This window comes from Notamacropus eugenii, chromosome 1 (assembly GCF_028372415.1).
Source record: "Notamacropus eugenii isolate mMacEug1 chromosome 1, mMacEug1.pri_v2, whole genome shotgun sequence".
NCBI classification, from domain to species: Eukaryota; Metazoa; Chordata; class Mammalia; order Diprotodontia; family Macropodidae; genus Notamacropus; species Notamacropus eugenii.
Window position 1 is genome coordinate 36165738 of NC_092872.1, and position 12074 is coordinate 36177811.

Genomic DNA, 12074 nt, shown 5'->3' on the forward strand with positions numbered 1-12074 from the left:
ATTGCTGGCTTCTCTCCAGTCTGGTGGGGAAATACCCTGAAACCAGTGTAACTTTATTTATTCAACATCCTGGGAAGGGATTGGACTTTCTGTGACACTGGGGACTTTTCTAAAAAAGTTATAATGCACTTTAATACTCATCACTAATACATGACTCATAGCTTACATTTTAGACATCTATTTTTAGTAGATAGAATGTTAATGGTAGATATATTTGAAGAGTGTCACAAAGTAGCAACCGTGTTGGCATCTTCAGATTGAACAAAGTATGGGCACTGTGTCTTCCTACACTAGCATGAGTTGGGTTTGAGACTTCAGTATCAACAATTTGGCAATCCTGCTTGAAACTTTCTCCTGCTGGAATCTGCAGCCCATTTCTTTTATGAGCTCAAGGTACTTCCTACTTCGCTTGACTGAGACACAACTTATCCCACCCAGATGACCTTGCCTGCCAGTTCTTGACAGCTAGGATGTGTCATTTCTTTGATCTCTGTCTATGATTCTTCACATAAGGACCTACAAAAACAGAACAACACAACCTGATGCTGTCAGTGTTCATTCTTGGAATTCTCAGTTGCCCTGAATGGTCATAAACCTAGTAGTGACCTTCATTATTCCTCCATCTTCCCAGAAGTATTCACTCCCCAATCAATAACTGTGTTTAGGACATACAACTTTATGGAAATGGATGGACTCCTTCTTCTTTTCCAAAGAGCATTAGTGCTCTGGGACCAGGCATCCTGGGAAACATAATCCTTTTCCAATCCAGGCTTGACTCTTACAACAGTTTCATAGGGAAGGAAATTAAATTAGTAAATAAAAGAAATTGACCTATCTGCCTTCACAAAGGGGCAGATTCTTTTTCTTTTCCAACAGTCTTACTTCATCAGAAAGTATGGACAGATTTCATATGTAAATAACTTCAGAGTTACCTGAGTTTTTGTATTTGTATATCTGGTGCATAGCAAATCAACAAATCAAATAAAGTCACCAAGCATTTATTAAGCATTCACTATGTGCCAAAAACTGTCCCAAGTACTGAGAATACAAAGAAAGGCTTACAATTCCTGCCCTGAAGGAGCTCACATTCCTGCTAAGGGAAACAACATGTGAACAATCATTTACAAGCAAGATATATGAAAAGATAAAGGGCAAACTAAAGGTACTCTCAGAGGGAAGGCCCTAGCACATAACAGATGGATAAATACATAGGTGTTACTGAATATTCTCAGGTAACACAAAATGTTAGCTATGGGGACGAACAACTTTGGTAGCAAGAGAACATCCATGTTGGACAATGTGTTCAGGGTTCAGTATTTGGATCATTTTATAGAATAGGTTCAGTCCATTCCTTCCTACGGCACGGGCTGTTCTTCAATATTAAGTGAATGTGTTTTCCTCATACTAATTATTTTTTAAAATTGTAGAACACGTAAGTTGTTGTTATTCAGTTGTTTTCAGTTGTGTCGGAGTCTTTGTGACCCCATTTGGAATTTTCCTGGCAAAAATACTACAGGAGTTTGCCATTTCTTTCTCCAGCTCATTTTTCACAGGAGGGAACTGAGGCAAACAGCATTAAGTGAATAGGCCAGAGTCACACCACTAGTAAATCTCTTAGGTCATATTCGAACTCAGGTCTTCCTGACTCCCATGCTTGGAATTCTACCCACTATGCCTCCTATTTGTCCTGCAGCATGTAAATATAGTTAGGCAAATATTAAGCCAGAGAATAATATTTTCCATATTTTTCAAGTACATGGAACACTCAAAAATTGATTTTTTGTTTTGTCTTTTGGTAATCCTACTAACAGTTAGTTCAGATTATGTCCTCTAGTGGTTAGAATGAAGGTGGAAAGGTCAGAAGGATCTAGAAATTCAGTTTCTGATTTGCTATATGGCTCTACAGTGGGGTCCTTGTCTCTTGTTTCTCACCTAGAAAAGTGATTGGTGGATAAAATTTTCCACTTTTTTTTAAAAGATGGCCTATTAACTACTGAAGAAGTGTTTTGAGATCTTTGAAGAACAGATGCTTTGGCTACAGAAGCAGAAAAATCCTATATTCATGCACAGCTACTAATGTTCCCTATAAAGAAAACCTTGCCTTACTCAAGACCTTTTTCCCCTGGACAAAAAAACAAATTCTAATATATCCTATAATGACATTCCTCGAAGTTAAGTATTTTAGCCCCTTTCATTTCCAGCCATACTGTGTCACCAAGAGTATCAGTGTGCCGATGTATCTGAAGTAAGAGGACCTAGGTTTTTAGAATCTCAACTCCACTGGTTACTATCCATGTGACCACGGACAAAGTTGTTTAACCTTTCTAGCTATACTTTGCTCATCAAAGTCAAGGGTTGGAAGAAATGGCCTCTAAGATCCCTTCTAGCTCTAAAATCCAGAAAAATAAAATGTAAGCATGGGAAATCAGCCTCAGTTGATCTTTGGTCAGTTAGCCCTCCTGTTTTTCTTTTCATTTGAGCTAGAAAGGACAAATATATTCTGGTTCATTATCTATCTATCTGTCTGTCTGTCTGTCTGTCTATCTATCTATCTATCTATCTATCTATCTATCTATCTATCTATCTATCTATCTTTATTTTCTGTCCACTTCAGCATATGACAAGAATTCAGTACATGAATGCAGCATATTTGAAGCATGTCAAACATTTTTTGACCATGCATCAGCCTAATTGGTCTAAATGTATTTTATAAGCTTTTGCTCAGACATTCAATGGAAACTCTATATCATTCATCTCAAGTAACAGGATTTTAAATTATTTAAACCTCACATTGGTTTTATAGGATCCCCTGAGACTCTTTTTGAAGAACTAACAATTTTTTTCACAGCACAGATTTAAATGTTCTTTGTAACCAAAACAAATCATCTCATTTCAGAAAAAAAATAAAAACACTTATATTGAGTGTTATCATTTTATAGATTTACAAATTATTTCCATATTTCTCTAAACAAGCACATTTGGAAATTGTGATTGCCCAAGATATAATGACTTATGTCTTTTAAATTTTGATGGATGAGTCCCTTATCTATCCAACCATATATTTTAAATGCCTGAATGTAATTTCCTGATATGTTTTATAACACTGAACTGAGAACAAAGTTATATTTTTCTTTCTAGTACTTCAAAATTCCTTATTTTAGTCAACAATTGCACTTTATTTTCCTCCAGGGCAACTGAATGTTTCACTGCTCAGTATTATTCCTGATACAGAAATTTGATTTATATTAGCACCAAAGGAGCCATTTTCCTATGTTGGGACTTTAAAAAAAAAAAGCATTCCAGAAAGAAGGGATGAAAAAAGTTTAATGTGAAATAAAACACAGCAAAAATTTGTAAACCATGAATTTCAAGAAATCTGATTTAGTCTATTTGCTTTGACCTGACTTTGAAAATGTTAACGGAAACTGATGAGTATATATTAGAAACATAGTACATGTTTCTTGCAGGTGAAATGTGACCAGTATTGGCCCAGCAGAGGCACAGAGACGTATGGGCTGATTCAGGTGACGCTGCTCGATACTGTGGAATTGGCAACGTATTGTGTTCGAACATTTGCACTTTACAAGGTATGTTCTTCCCCTTCCTCTTCCTTTTTTCTGTTATTTAAAGAAAGCTTCTTTTGAGAAATCAGATCTCTTAAGGCTTTACTTAAATCTTGATCCCACTGGCAACAGTGAAGAATGAAATAATTCTTCCACTATCATTGGGCAATTTTTCTCCTTGTCTGGAAGTTTATCACAGTGAATACGGAACTCTTCCTCTGAACAAAAGTTTAGCTGAATGAAGAATTAGTTGAAGAACTCTTTGCCAGCTGCTCTTCAGAGATGTAATAGAAGTTGTCCTGATATTTGAACCAGAAAATGCAATTTCTATCTCTTAAGAAATATTTTCCCTAGAAAACATTTGCAGTTTTCTTGTTGTTTATTTGAACCTCCAAAAGAATATTTGTTACTAATAGAGAAATAACCATTAACAACATTGACTCTTATGTCTTTTCTGATGTTTTGTTACCAAAGTTTGGGAAATGGTCATTTTAGCCAGTGTTCTCATTTAACAGAATGGTTCAAGTGAGAAGAGGGAAGTCAGGCAGTTCCAGTTCACAGCATGGCCAGATCACGGGGTACCAGAGCATCCAACACCTTTCCTAGCTTTCTTGCGACGAGTCAAAACCTGTAACCCTCCAGATGCTGGTCCTATGGTTGTTCACTGCAGGTAAGCCCCATGTAGATGCATGATAAATCCACCGAAGAGAAGACTGCAAAAAGAGAGATGGCAACCTAGAGTGTAATTTTGCCCTAATTGATAACAGAAATTATCAGTTAAGAAGAGGTTGAATGGATACACTGAATTTTGTTTTGCATTGTTTTTTATAAACTCTCAGTACATTGGATCTGATAAAGACTTTGAAATTAAGAACATGGATGCTTTGCCTATCTCCCTTTTGATCAAATGAAGTTCACTATTGAATGGCAAAGGAAGCTATTTGTTTCTTATAGGAGGCCTCTACAGGAATCTAAGGAGATAATATAAAACAAAGTGAGAGTTAAGAGAAATGGGGAGGGTTCAATTTTAGCTCAGGGAGACAAAGAGGGCTTCATGGAGGTTGTAAGATATGAGTTAGGTATTGAATAAAGAGAAAAAATTCAGCAGACAGACATGGAGGGGATGTTCTGGGCAAATTAACAAAAACAGGAAATGGAAGAACAGAACTGAGGAATCGTCATCCAGTATAGTTGTATTTCAGTCTTTATGAAGAAGAGTAGATTGAAATCAACCTGGAAAGGTAGACTGGATTGTCCGGAGGCAATTACATTTAATTCTATGGTCTAGGGGTCTTTGATCTTTGGTAGTCTGCTGAAGCCTATGAACTCTTTCTAGGAATAATGCTTTTAAGTGCATACATACTATAAAATTACAAATGAAGTCAATTGTATTAAAAATAGTCATCCAAATGGTACAAAAACAATTCATGACCTCCTGAAATCTATCCAGAGACCTCTTGGGTATCCATGGACTCTGCATTAAGAAACCTTGCTATATATAATGGGAGTGATGTGGGAGAAAAAAACTTGCCTTAGTTTGAAGCATGGAACAGTATGAAAGATGCATTGGAGGGAGGAGAAACTGGAGAAAGCAAAATTCATTAGTAGTCTATTAATAATATTAGTGAAAGATGAGAGTCTGAACTACGATGTCATGGAGGAGGGTAGAAAGGATGATATGAATTCTAGAGCTATTTCTGAAGTCAGATTAGTAGCTTATGTTAAGTGATTGAATTTGGGGGAGGAAGAATGAAAGATGAAAAATGGTTCTCAGGAACATACCATCTTTCTCAGTGGAGAAAAGAGAGACTACAGATACCGAAAGTTGTATATTCCATCATGTGGGCACCATGTTGGAATTTTTTTTGGTAAATGTATCAGGTTCTGGGGGAAAGATATCATTAAATGTATGTTGTAAAAAGAAAGTCATTAATTTAAAAGTAAAACAAACTTTGAGGTTTCTAGGCTGAAAGACTAAGAAGCTAGTGGTGCTGTCACCGCAAATAGAAAAGTTAGAAGGGCAGTCAGGAAGGATAGAGAATGAATTTAGCTGTGAACATTTGGGGTTGAGATGCTAGTGGGACATCCAAATGGAAATGACCTCTGCATAGAGATATGAATGGAAACTAAATGAAATTACCAACAGAGAAAGTACAAATGGAGTAGAAGTAAGGACCCAAATCACTAGCATCTTGGGAGATGCCATGTAGAGGAAGCAGGAGGAAGAAAAGAATACCACAAAGGATACCACAACGTTGCAGTCAGAGAAGTGGGAACTGAACCTGAAAAGAGAAATATCACTTGTTGGGGCGAGGGTCAGGGTGACCGCTTCTTGGGAATGATGCATGATTGGTCAGGTGCCAGTTGGACTCAACATGGTGCTCATCTTGAGGACCTCCAGGTCCTTGCTGCCACTATAAAAACTTCTATGATACAGCGATCTTTATAATGATAATGTGAAATCTTCTCTATTCAAGGTATGTCTGCTACAGTTGAGAAGAGATAATGAGGCAAAAGGCAACACTGTAAATGAGAAATTTTTAATTTTACCATTAGCTACAATGGAACAGATAAAATCATCATTACAGGAATTCAGAGAAAATTATGTCCTTTTGCAGAAATTCAAATGAACTAGTGTCAGCTTAAAAGCAAAAGGTAATATCTCTGCCACGTGAATTCTATAAGAAGGTAGAGACCTTTCAGAGAAATCTCCTTAGAGTAAGGAATGGAAGAAAGGAAAGGACAGAAAAGGGAAATGAAAGTGCTCAGGGAAGAATTCATGTATATCTAAGGTTATGTCTCCTATCTAGCAATTAATACCCTGGGAGTAAAAAGAGTCAATGAAAATGAAAAGAGTAATTCTAAAAAGCAAGGGCAAGAAACAGTCACAAGGAAGGTATAAAACAACAAGTACAGAGATACTGGAAAGATTAAGGTTTAGGGTAAGAGACTCATTGACTTTTTAATTAAGAAAATGAAAATTATTGTGTATATAAAAGGGAAGGCAAACATGAAATAAGAATAGGTTCCAAGTTACTAGTGAGTTATGATTCTAAAATTAATTTCTATATTGGTTGTTTGGAACCTGCAGCACATTTTTACATAAAAGTAGTATTCTAAATGGTTAGGTTCCAAGAACACACCACAGAGGCAGATTTAATCCATTATTCAGTTCAGTTCAGTAAACATCTACCTAAGTACATACCCTGTACATTGTACTAAGCACTGGGAGAAACAGATACATAAAGAAGGCATCCTTCATTTCCATAAAGAGTTTATCATCCAGCATGAAAATGAAATCTCTTCAAAATATTTGTACAAAATGGAAGGTCAATAGCATGCAAGGGGGGGAGGGGAAAGTATTTTGAGAGGAGGATCTTGAGATGGGTAGGATTTAAATAGGTAGAGATGATCTACATTAATAGTAGAATGTTGTTGCTATGGGAAAACTTACTAGAGGTTCCAACTTCTTTCTGCTCTCTCCCCCAATACCTGAACCAGCTTTAGCCGTCTGGGGATGTAGACAGTGGAAAGGAGGTCTTAGGCAAAGAGGAGTGCCTGAACATGAAGCTTTCATGGTAGGATCCAGGTCTCTAGAGAGAAGTGACATTTTAGGTCTTTGGAGGACAATTGAATGTTCCAGTTTGAAGGTAGCAAAGGAATGAAGTATATAAAGTATGGGTGATATCTCAGAAAAGACATTCTTGAAAGTACGGATAATTGAAAGGAAAGAAGGTCCTTCATTCCATGTCAGAAGGCATTTAATTTCTTGTTTTTGATACTATTTATGTACAAAGGACATTTCTAAGATGGGGTTCTATGTAACCAAAAAGTAGGGAATAAGATGCTAGAGTTTGTTAAAGGGCTTTTTAAAGTACGAAAGAGGAGATTTTATGAATGGAAATTATTTTTTCTTCTTTGTATAGTACCAGAATCTAGTGTCTTTATGACAGTGGACATCCAGATGACATGAAAAGTTCAATCAAACGTATTCAGTCTTCATCATGACAACCTCTTCCTTCTACCCCCCCCAAAAGGAATCTGAAGTATCCAGATGTTATCCAAATTATTTTTTATTTCAGATATTTGATATTATGTAGGACTCATTGAACTTCTTAATGAGAAACTTGATAAAAACTGTAGCATCTTACATCAATCGATCAAAAATATTTATCAAGCATCTATTATGTTCCAGATACTGTACTTGGATCTTGAAACACAAATACAAAAGATAATCTCTATCCTCAAGGAGATTACATTCCCCATCTAAATAAGACTTTATAGTTGAATGAGGTACCAGAGATATTATGCAGGATATCATCTTCTGGTGTGAACAGTGCATGATGAGAAAAGGAGGTGGACTGGTCATGTATCAAGCATCGAGAATTACAAATTAATGGTCCAGTTCCTATGCTGAATTCTATAAGATACTTCTTATAAAGTCTAAAGGAAGTCCCATAGCCTATAAATCTTAGTACTGCCAGCTGGGTGGAACAGTGGAATATTGGACCTGAAGTCAGGAAGACCTAAGTTTAAATCCAGACCCAGATACCTCCTATCTTTGTGCCTCTTGGCAAGTTATATAAGCTCTGCCTTTATTTCTAAATCTGTAAAGCAAGAATAATAAAGCACTTAACTCCCAGGTTTGTTGTGAGGATAAAACGGGCTTTACAAACCTAAAAGCATATAAATGTTAACAATCATTAATTTACTACGATCATCACCATTTTTCTTGTTGTTACATCCTGTATGAATCAGAAGGCATGGTTTAGATGGCAGTCTGAGCCAGTGAAAGAAGGATCTGCTCAAACTGACTTCATCTCAAATCAACAAACATTTATTAAATACATCCTCTGTTCCAGCAACTGGGGATGTAAAGACAAAATTAGGGTCTCTGTCCTCGAACACTCTTATTCTCCTAAGGGGTTACAACATATAGACAAAGATAAGTAACTAAAAATGATTATGGAGGAAAAGAACATAAATTTAATATGAGAATGACAGGGAAGATTTCATGTAGAAGAGTGTCTGATCTGAGTTGAGTTAATTGTTTTGGGCAAAAAGAGGACAGAGTTAATAAAAACATAATTTCTTATGAGAAAGAACATTTTATTTCCAAAGCACATTAGATTATGAGCTAACAAAGACCCCCAAATCAGATCTCTTCAACAGGAATTCTTTGTTCTGTCTTCAGCTTCCATGTGATTTTTCTCAAATGGTAGACTGGAGAAGTCTTCTCCAAACTCTTCCTAACTTGTAACCAGCCTGACTTTCAGAGAAGAGAGGGAGAAATAGGACACAACAACAGAGCAGACTACAGTTTGATCCATAATATGTTGCCTTTATTATCTTTAAAAATTAATGTAATACCGATGCATCCCAAAAGTACCCCGAAAATGCATCATCCACCACTTTGTGTTGAGACATCTCCAAGAAATGAAACTTGAAATTGTTTAATATTCCTTTGTGTATCTGGTCACATCTAGGAAATTACCTAATTCATATTAGGAGCTTATTTAGTGACCCAGGAGAAATTAGTCCAACAATAAGGAAAATACTCTTCTGAAGTGCAAAGGGATTTAGAAAGATTTACAACTAATAGTAAAAAGGAAACACACCAGGGAGTGCCATCTACAGAAAGAGTAAAGTGCAGATTTGTGTGTGCATTTTAACTTTTCTACCTGAGTTTTGTCCTAATTTGTTCCATTCAAGTGTCTCTTTTGACTACAAGTATTACCAGAGTATGTGATGGATTCGGGGTGTTGACAAGCATGAACTGTGGACTTAGTTACTGCTAAACCTGGAATTCATTTTCATGTGTAAAACAAGTAAGGTGAGAGGCCAGCCTTCTGTAGATGAAAGACAGTATTGTTAGGACTACCAGCTTCTCTGGATAAGGAATCAGATGAAATGTCTCAGGTATATCCTTATTGATGGGGGCATTTTTAAGTTAAGGGAAGTAATTGTACCACATGGAATATATTAAGCTTAGCTCTGTTCTTTTTATATATTAGTTATCATCAAAAAAAAAAAATAGTATATTCCGAGTTCCTGAAACTAAGTCGTGATTTGAAAAAAAACAGGCATCTGAATTTCCAGAATTTTGAATAGATTTATCCCACTGTCAGAAAAATATTCTTATTAAGTCCAAATAATTTAAATATTAGGATTGAGTTCTAATATATAACGACACATTAATGGTAGAAGGAAATGTGGTCATTTCTTCTACAAGCTGTATTAGCATAGCAAAGCAGGTTGGGATCACATCAGAATAAAATATTTCCTGGAAAGGAATGGAAATTATATTAGTAGCTGTTTCTGTGATATTAAATAAAACATGAGCTTTCAAATAGGAACCGTTACTATATGACTGTGGGACTTTTAAAAAACAAACATATTCGTTTATCAATGTGAGTATTCTCCCTCTTCAAAGTAACCACTTTGATGGGCTAGTTGGAATGATTTTGTACATTTGTATTGCATTTGGTTTACAAGGGACTATCACATAAGTTAACTCATTTGAGCCTAAAAATAATGATATATTAATGAATAATAATAATAATAAATCATTTAAATAATAAAAAATAAAATGATCATAAAAACTCAAGAGAATGATAGACCTCAAAGTTGCATGGATTGTTAGTGGTCATCCACGGCATATCTGGTAAGGAATCCTAATGGCACATGACTTGACTGTCATCCAGGTCTTTCTTGAGGCACTCTAGTAAGGAAAAATCTATCACCCCTCAAACTGACCCCATCCTATTTTTGGATGACTCTAATTACTAGGTGTTTTGTTTTTTTTTTCTCAGATCAACCCATAATTTGTCTTTTTCCAACGTCTACCCATTGCTCCTGGTTTAACCTCTGTGGCCAACAGAATAAATATCCTCCTCCTATAAGACAGCCTTTCAGGCTCTTGAAGACCACTATGATGCTTTCCATCCCACTCCCTAAAATCCTCTCCTCCAGGTCAAATGTCCTTATATCTATATAACACCTTTTTAGTTTTCAAATTACTATCTATACCACTGTAGGCTGTGTTGTATGGTAATTGATAGGCATCTAATGCTGTTGCCATTACTTGTAAAATTTTGGACATTTACCGTTTTGGAAATTACTTGATGCTGGTATGAGTGATAGTCCACAAAATTAGTTCCCTTACTTTTGAGACACTTTCTTTAGTTTTCTGACCCAGAGAAGCATAATTCTGCCTAATCACTCAACCATTCATCCCATTTGGATCTAAGTCATTCTTAAATGCTTCTAGAAAACAATTCTACCTTGAAAAGACTAAGTTTGATGACTTCTTAGAATGCGCAAAAGGATGTACCACTGTTGTTAAAGACTGTTCCAAATGAGGGGAATCAAAAAAAGTTAGAATCAGTAGTGGACATGAGCAGATAGTTATATATGCTCTATATGATTAATTTAAAGGCTGCAACAAAATTTTTTTATATGTTGGAATTTTCATAACAAAATGAGTGGCATAAATTTATCACACTTCACACAATTTCATAAATTTTGTTCAAAATATCAAACCTATCAAAATGACCTCAGGATCATGGCTTAATGAAATTCCCATTATTCAATACCAATGGAAAGCCTAAAGGAAATATTTAAGTAGCTTGCTTACCTTCTACTGGGAATATATAACATGTACACAGTTAAACAAATATAAAATAATTTAAGGAGAGGGGAAAGTGATAAAAACTAGGGGAAATAGGAAAGGTTTCCTGTAAATGTGACAAAGGCTAAGCCTTGAAGGATTTTAAGAGAGGATGGTCACTTTTGGCTTTGTATCTCTGTTGCCTAGCAAAGGGACTTTCATGAATTAAGTTAAATTCAACAAACATGTAAAAAGTGCTCACTACATACAAGGAAATGTGTTAGATGCTACAAATACAAAAACAAAAATATCGCAAGAAGCTTACCTTCTATGGGGAAGAAGATCTTTCTAAGCATGGAAGACCCCCTATGAAGGTCATGAAGGCAAAAAATGGAGTACTGGCTTCGGAAAGAGAAATTAGGTTGCCTTGCTGGAGCCTAGAATAAAGGTTTAAATGAGACTGGAAAGGTAGTCTGGAGCCAGCTTTGAAAGGACTTGCCAAGCACTGAACTACACAGTGAATTACTTGATAGGACGCACCTGCTTAATTAATAAAGTAATGAAAAATAAACGTGTTGATTTGAAGTAAATTGAATTTCATGCAATGATTAAAGTGAGTCTAGTCCTTACAAAGTCCTCTGTTCTTCTGTGCTGTGTCTGTCACGATCACTAATACTTATCTTATATTTAAAGTACAGAGTTTTATATAAGTAGAAGAGGCTTTCCTCATTGGCCCTTTTTTATGAATTTAGCATTTTACATATGGAAATGTCTTTTTCTTTCCCATATCTGCAAAACCACCCAATATGTTTTAGTCCACCCATGGACATGTAGCTGATAAACCTTTCCATATTCCTTTGCGGAGAACACTCGGATTATATGGTTCAAAATACATCTAAACA

At 35.9% G+C, this 12074-nt stretch overlaps 1 protein-coding gene across 8 annotated transcripts in view; it reads left to right on the top strand.

Moving 5' to 3' along the window:
- PTPRD (protein tyrosine phosphatase receptor type D) overlaps positions 1-12074 on the top strand; it is a 934659-nt gene that overhangs the window by 876390 nt on the left and 46195 nt on the right. For all 8 annotated transcript variants that reach the window (XM_072596637.1, XM_072596633.1, XM_072596674.1 and 5 more), the window contains 2 exons: positions 3468-3587; positions 4079-4233. In XM_072596637.1, the coding sequence (XP_072452738.1) occupies positions 3468-3587; positions 4079-4233 (275 nt within the window). The remainder of the gene's footprint in view (positions 1-3467; positions 3588-4078; positions 4234-12074) is intronic.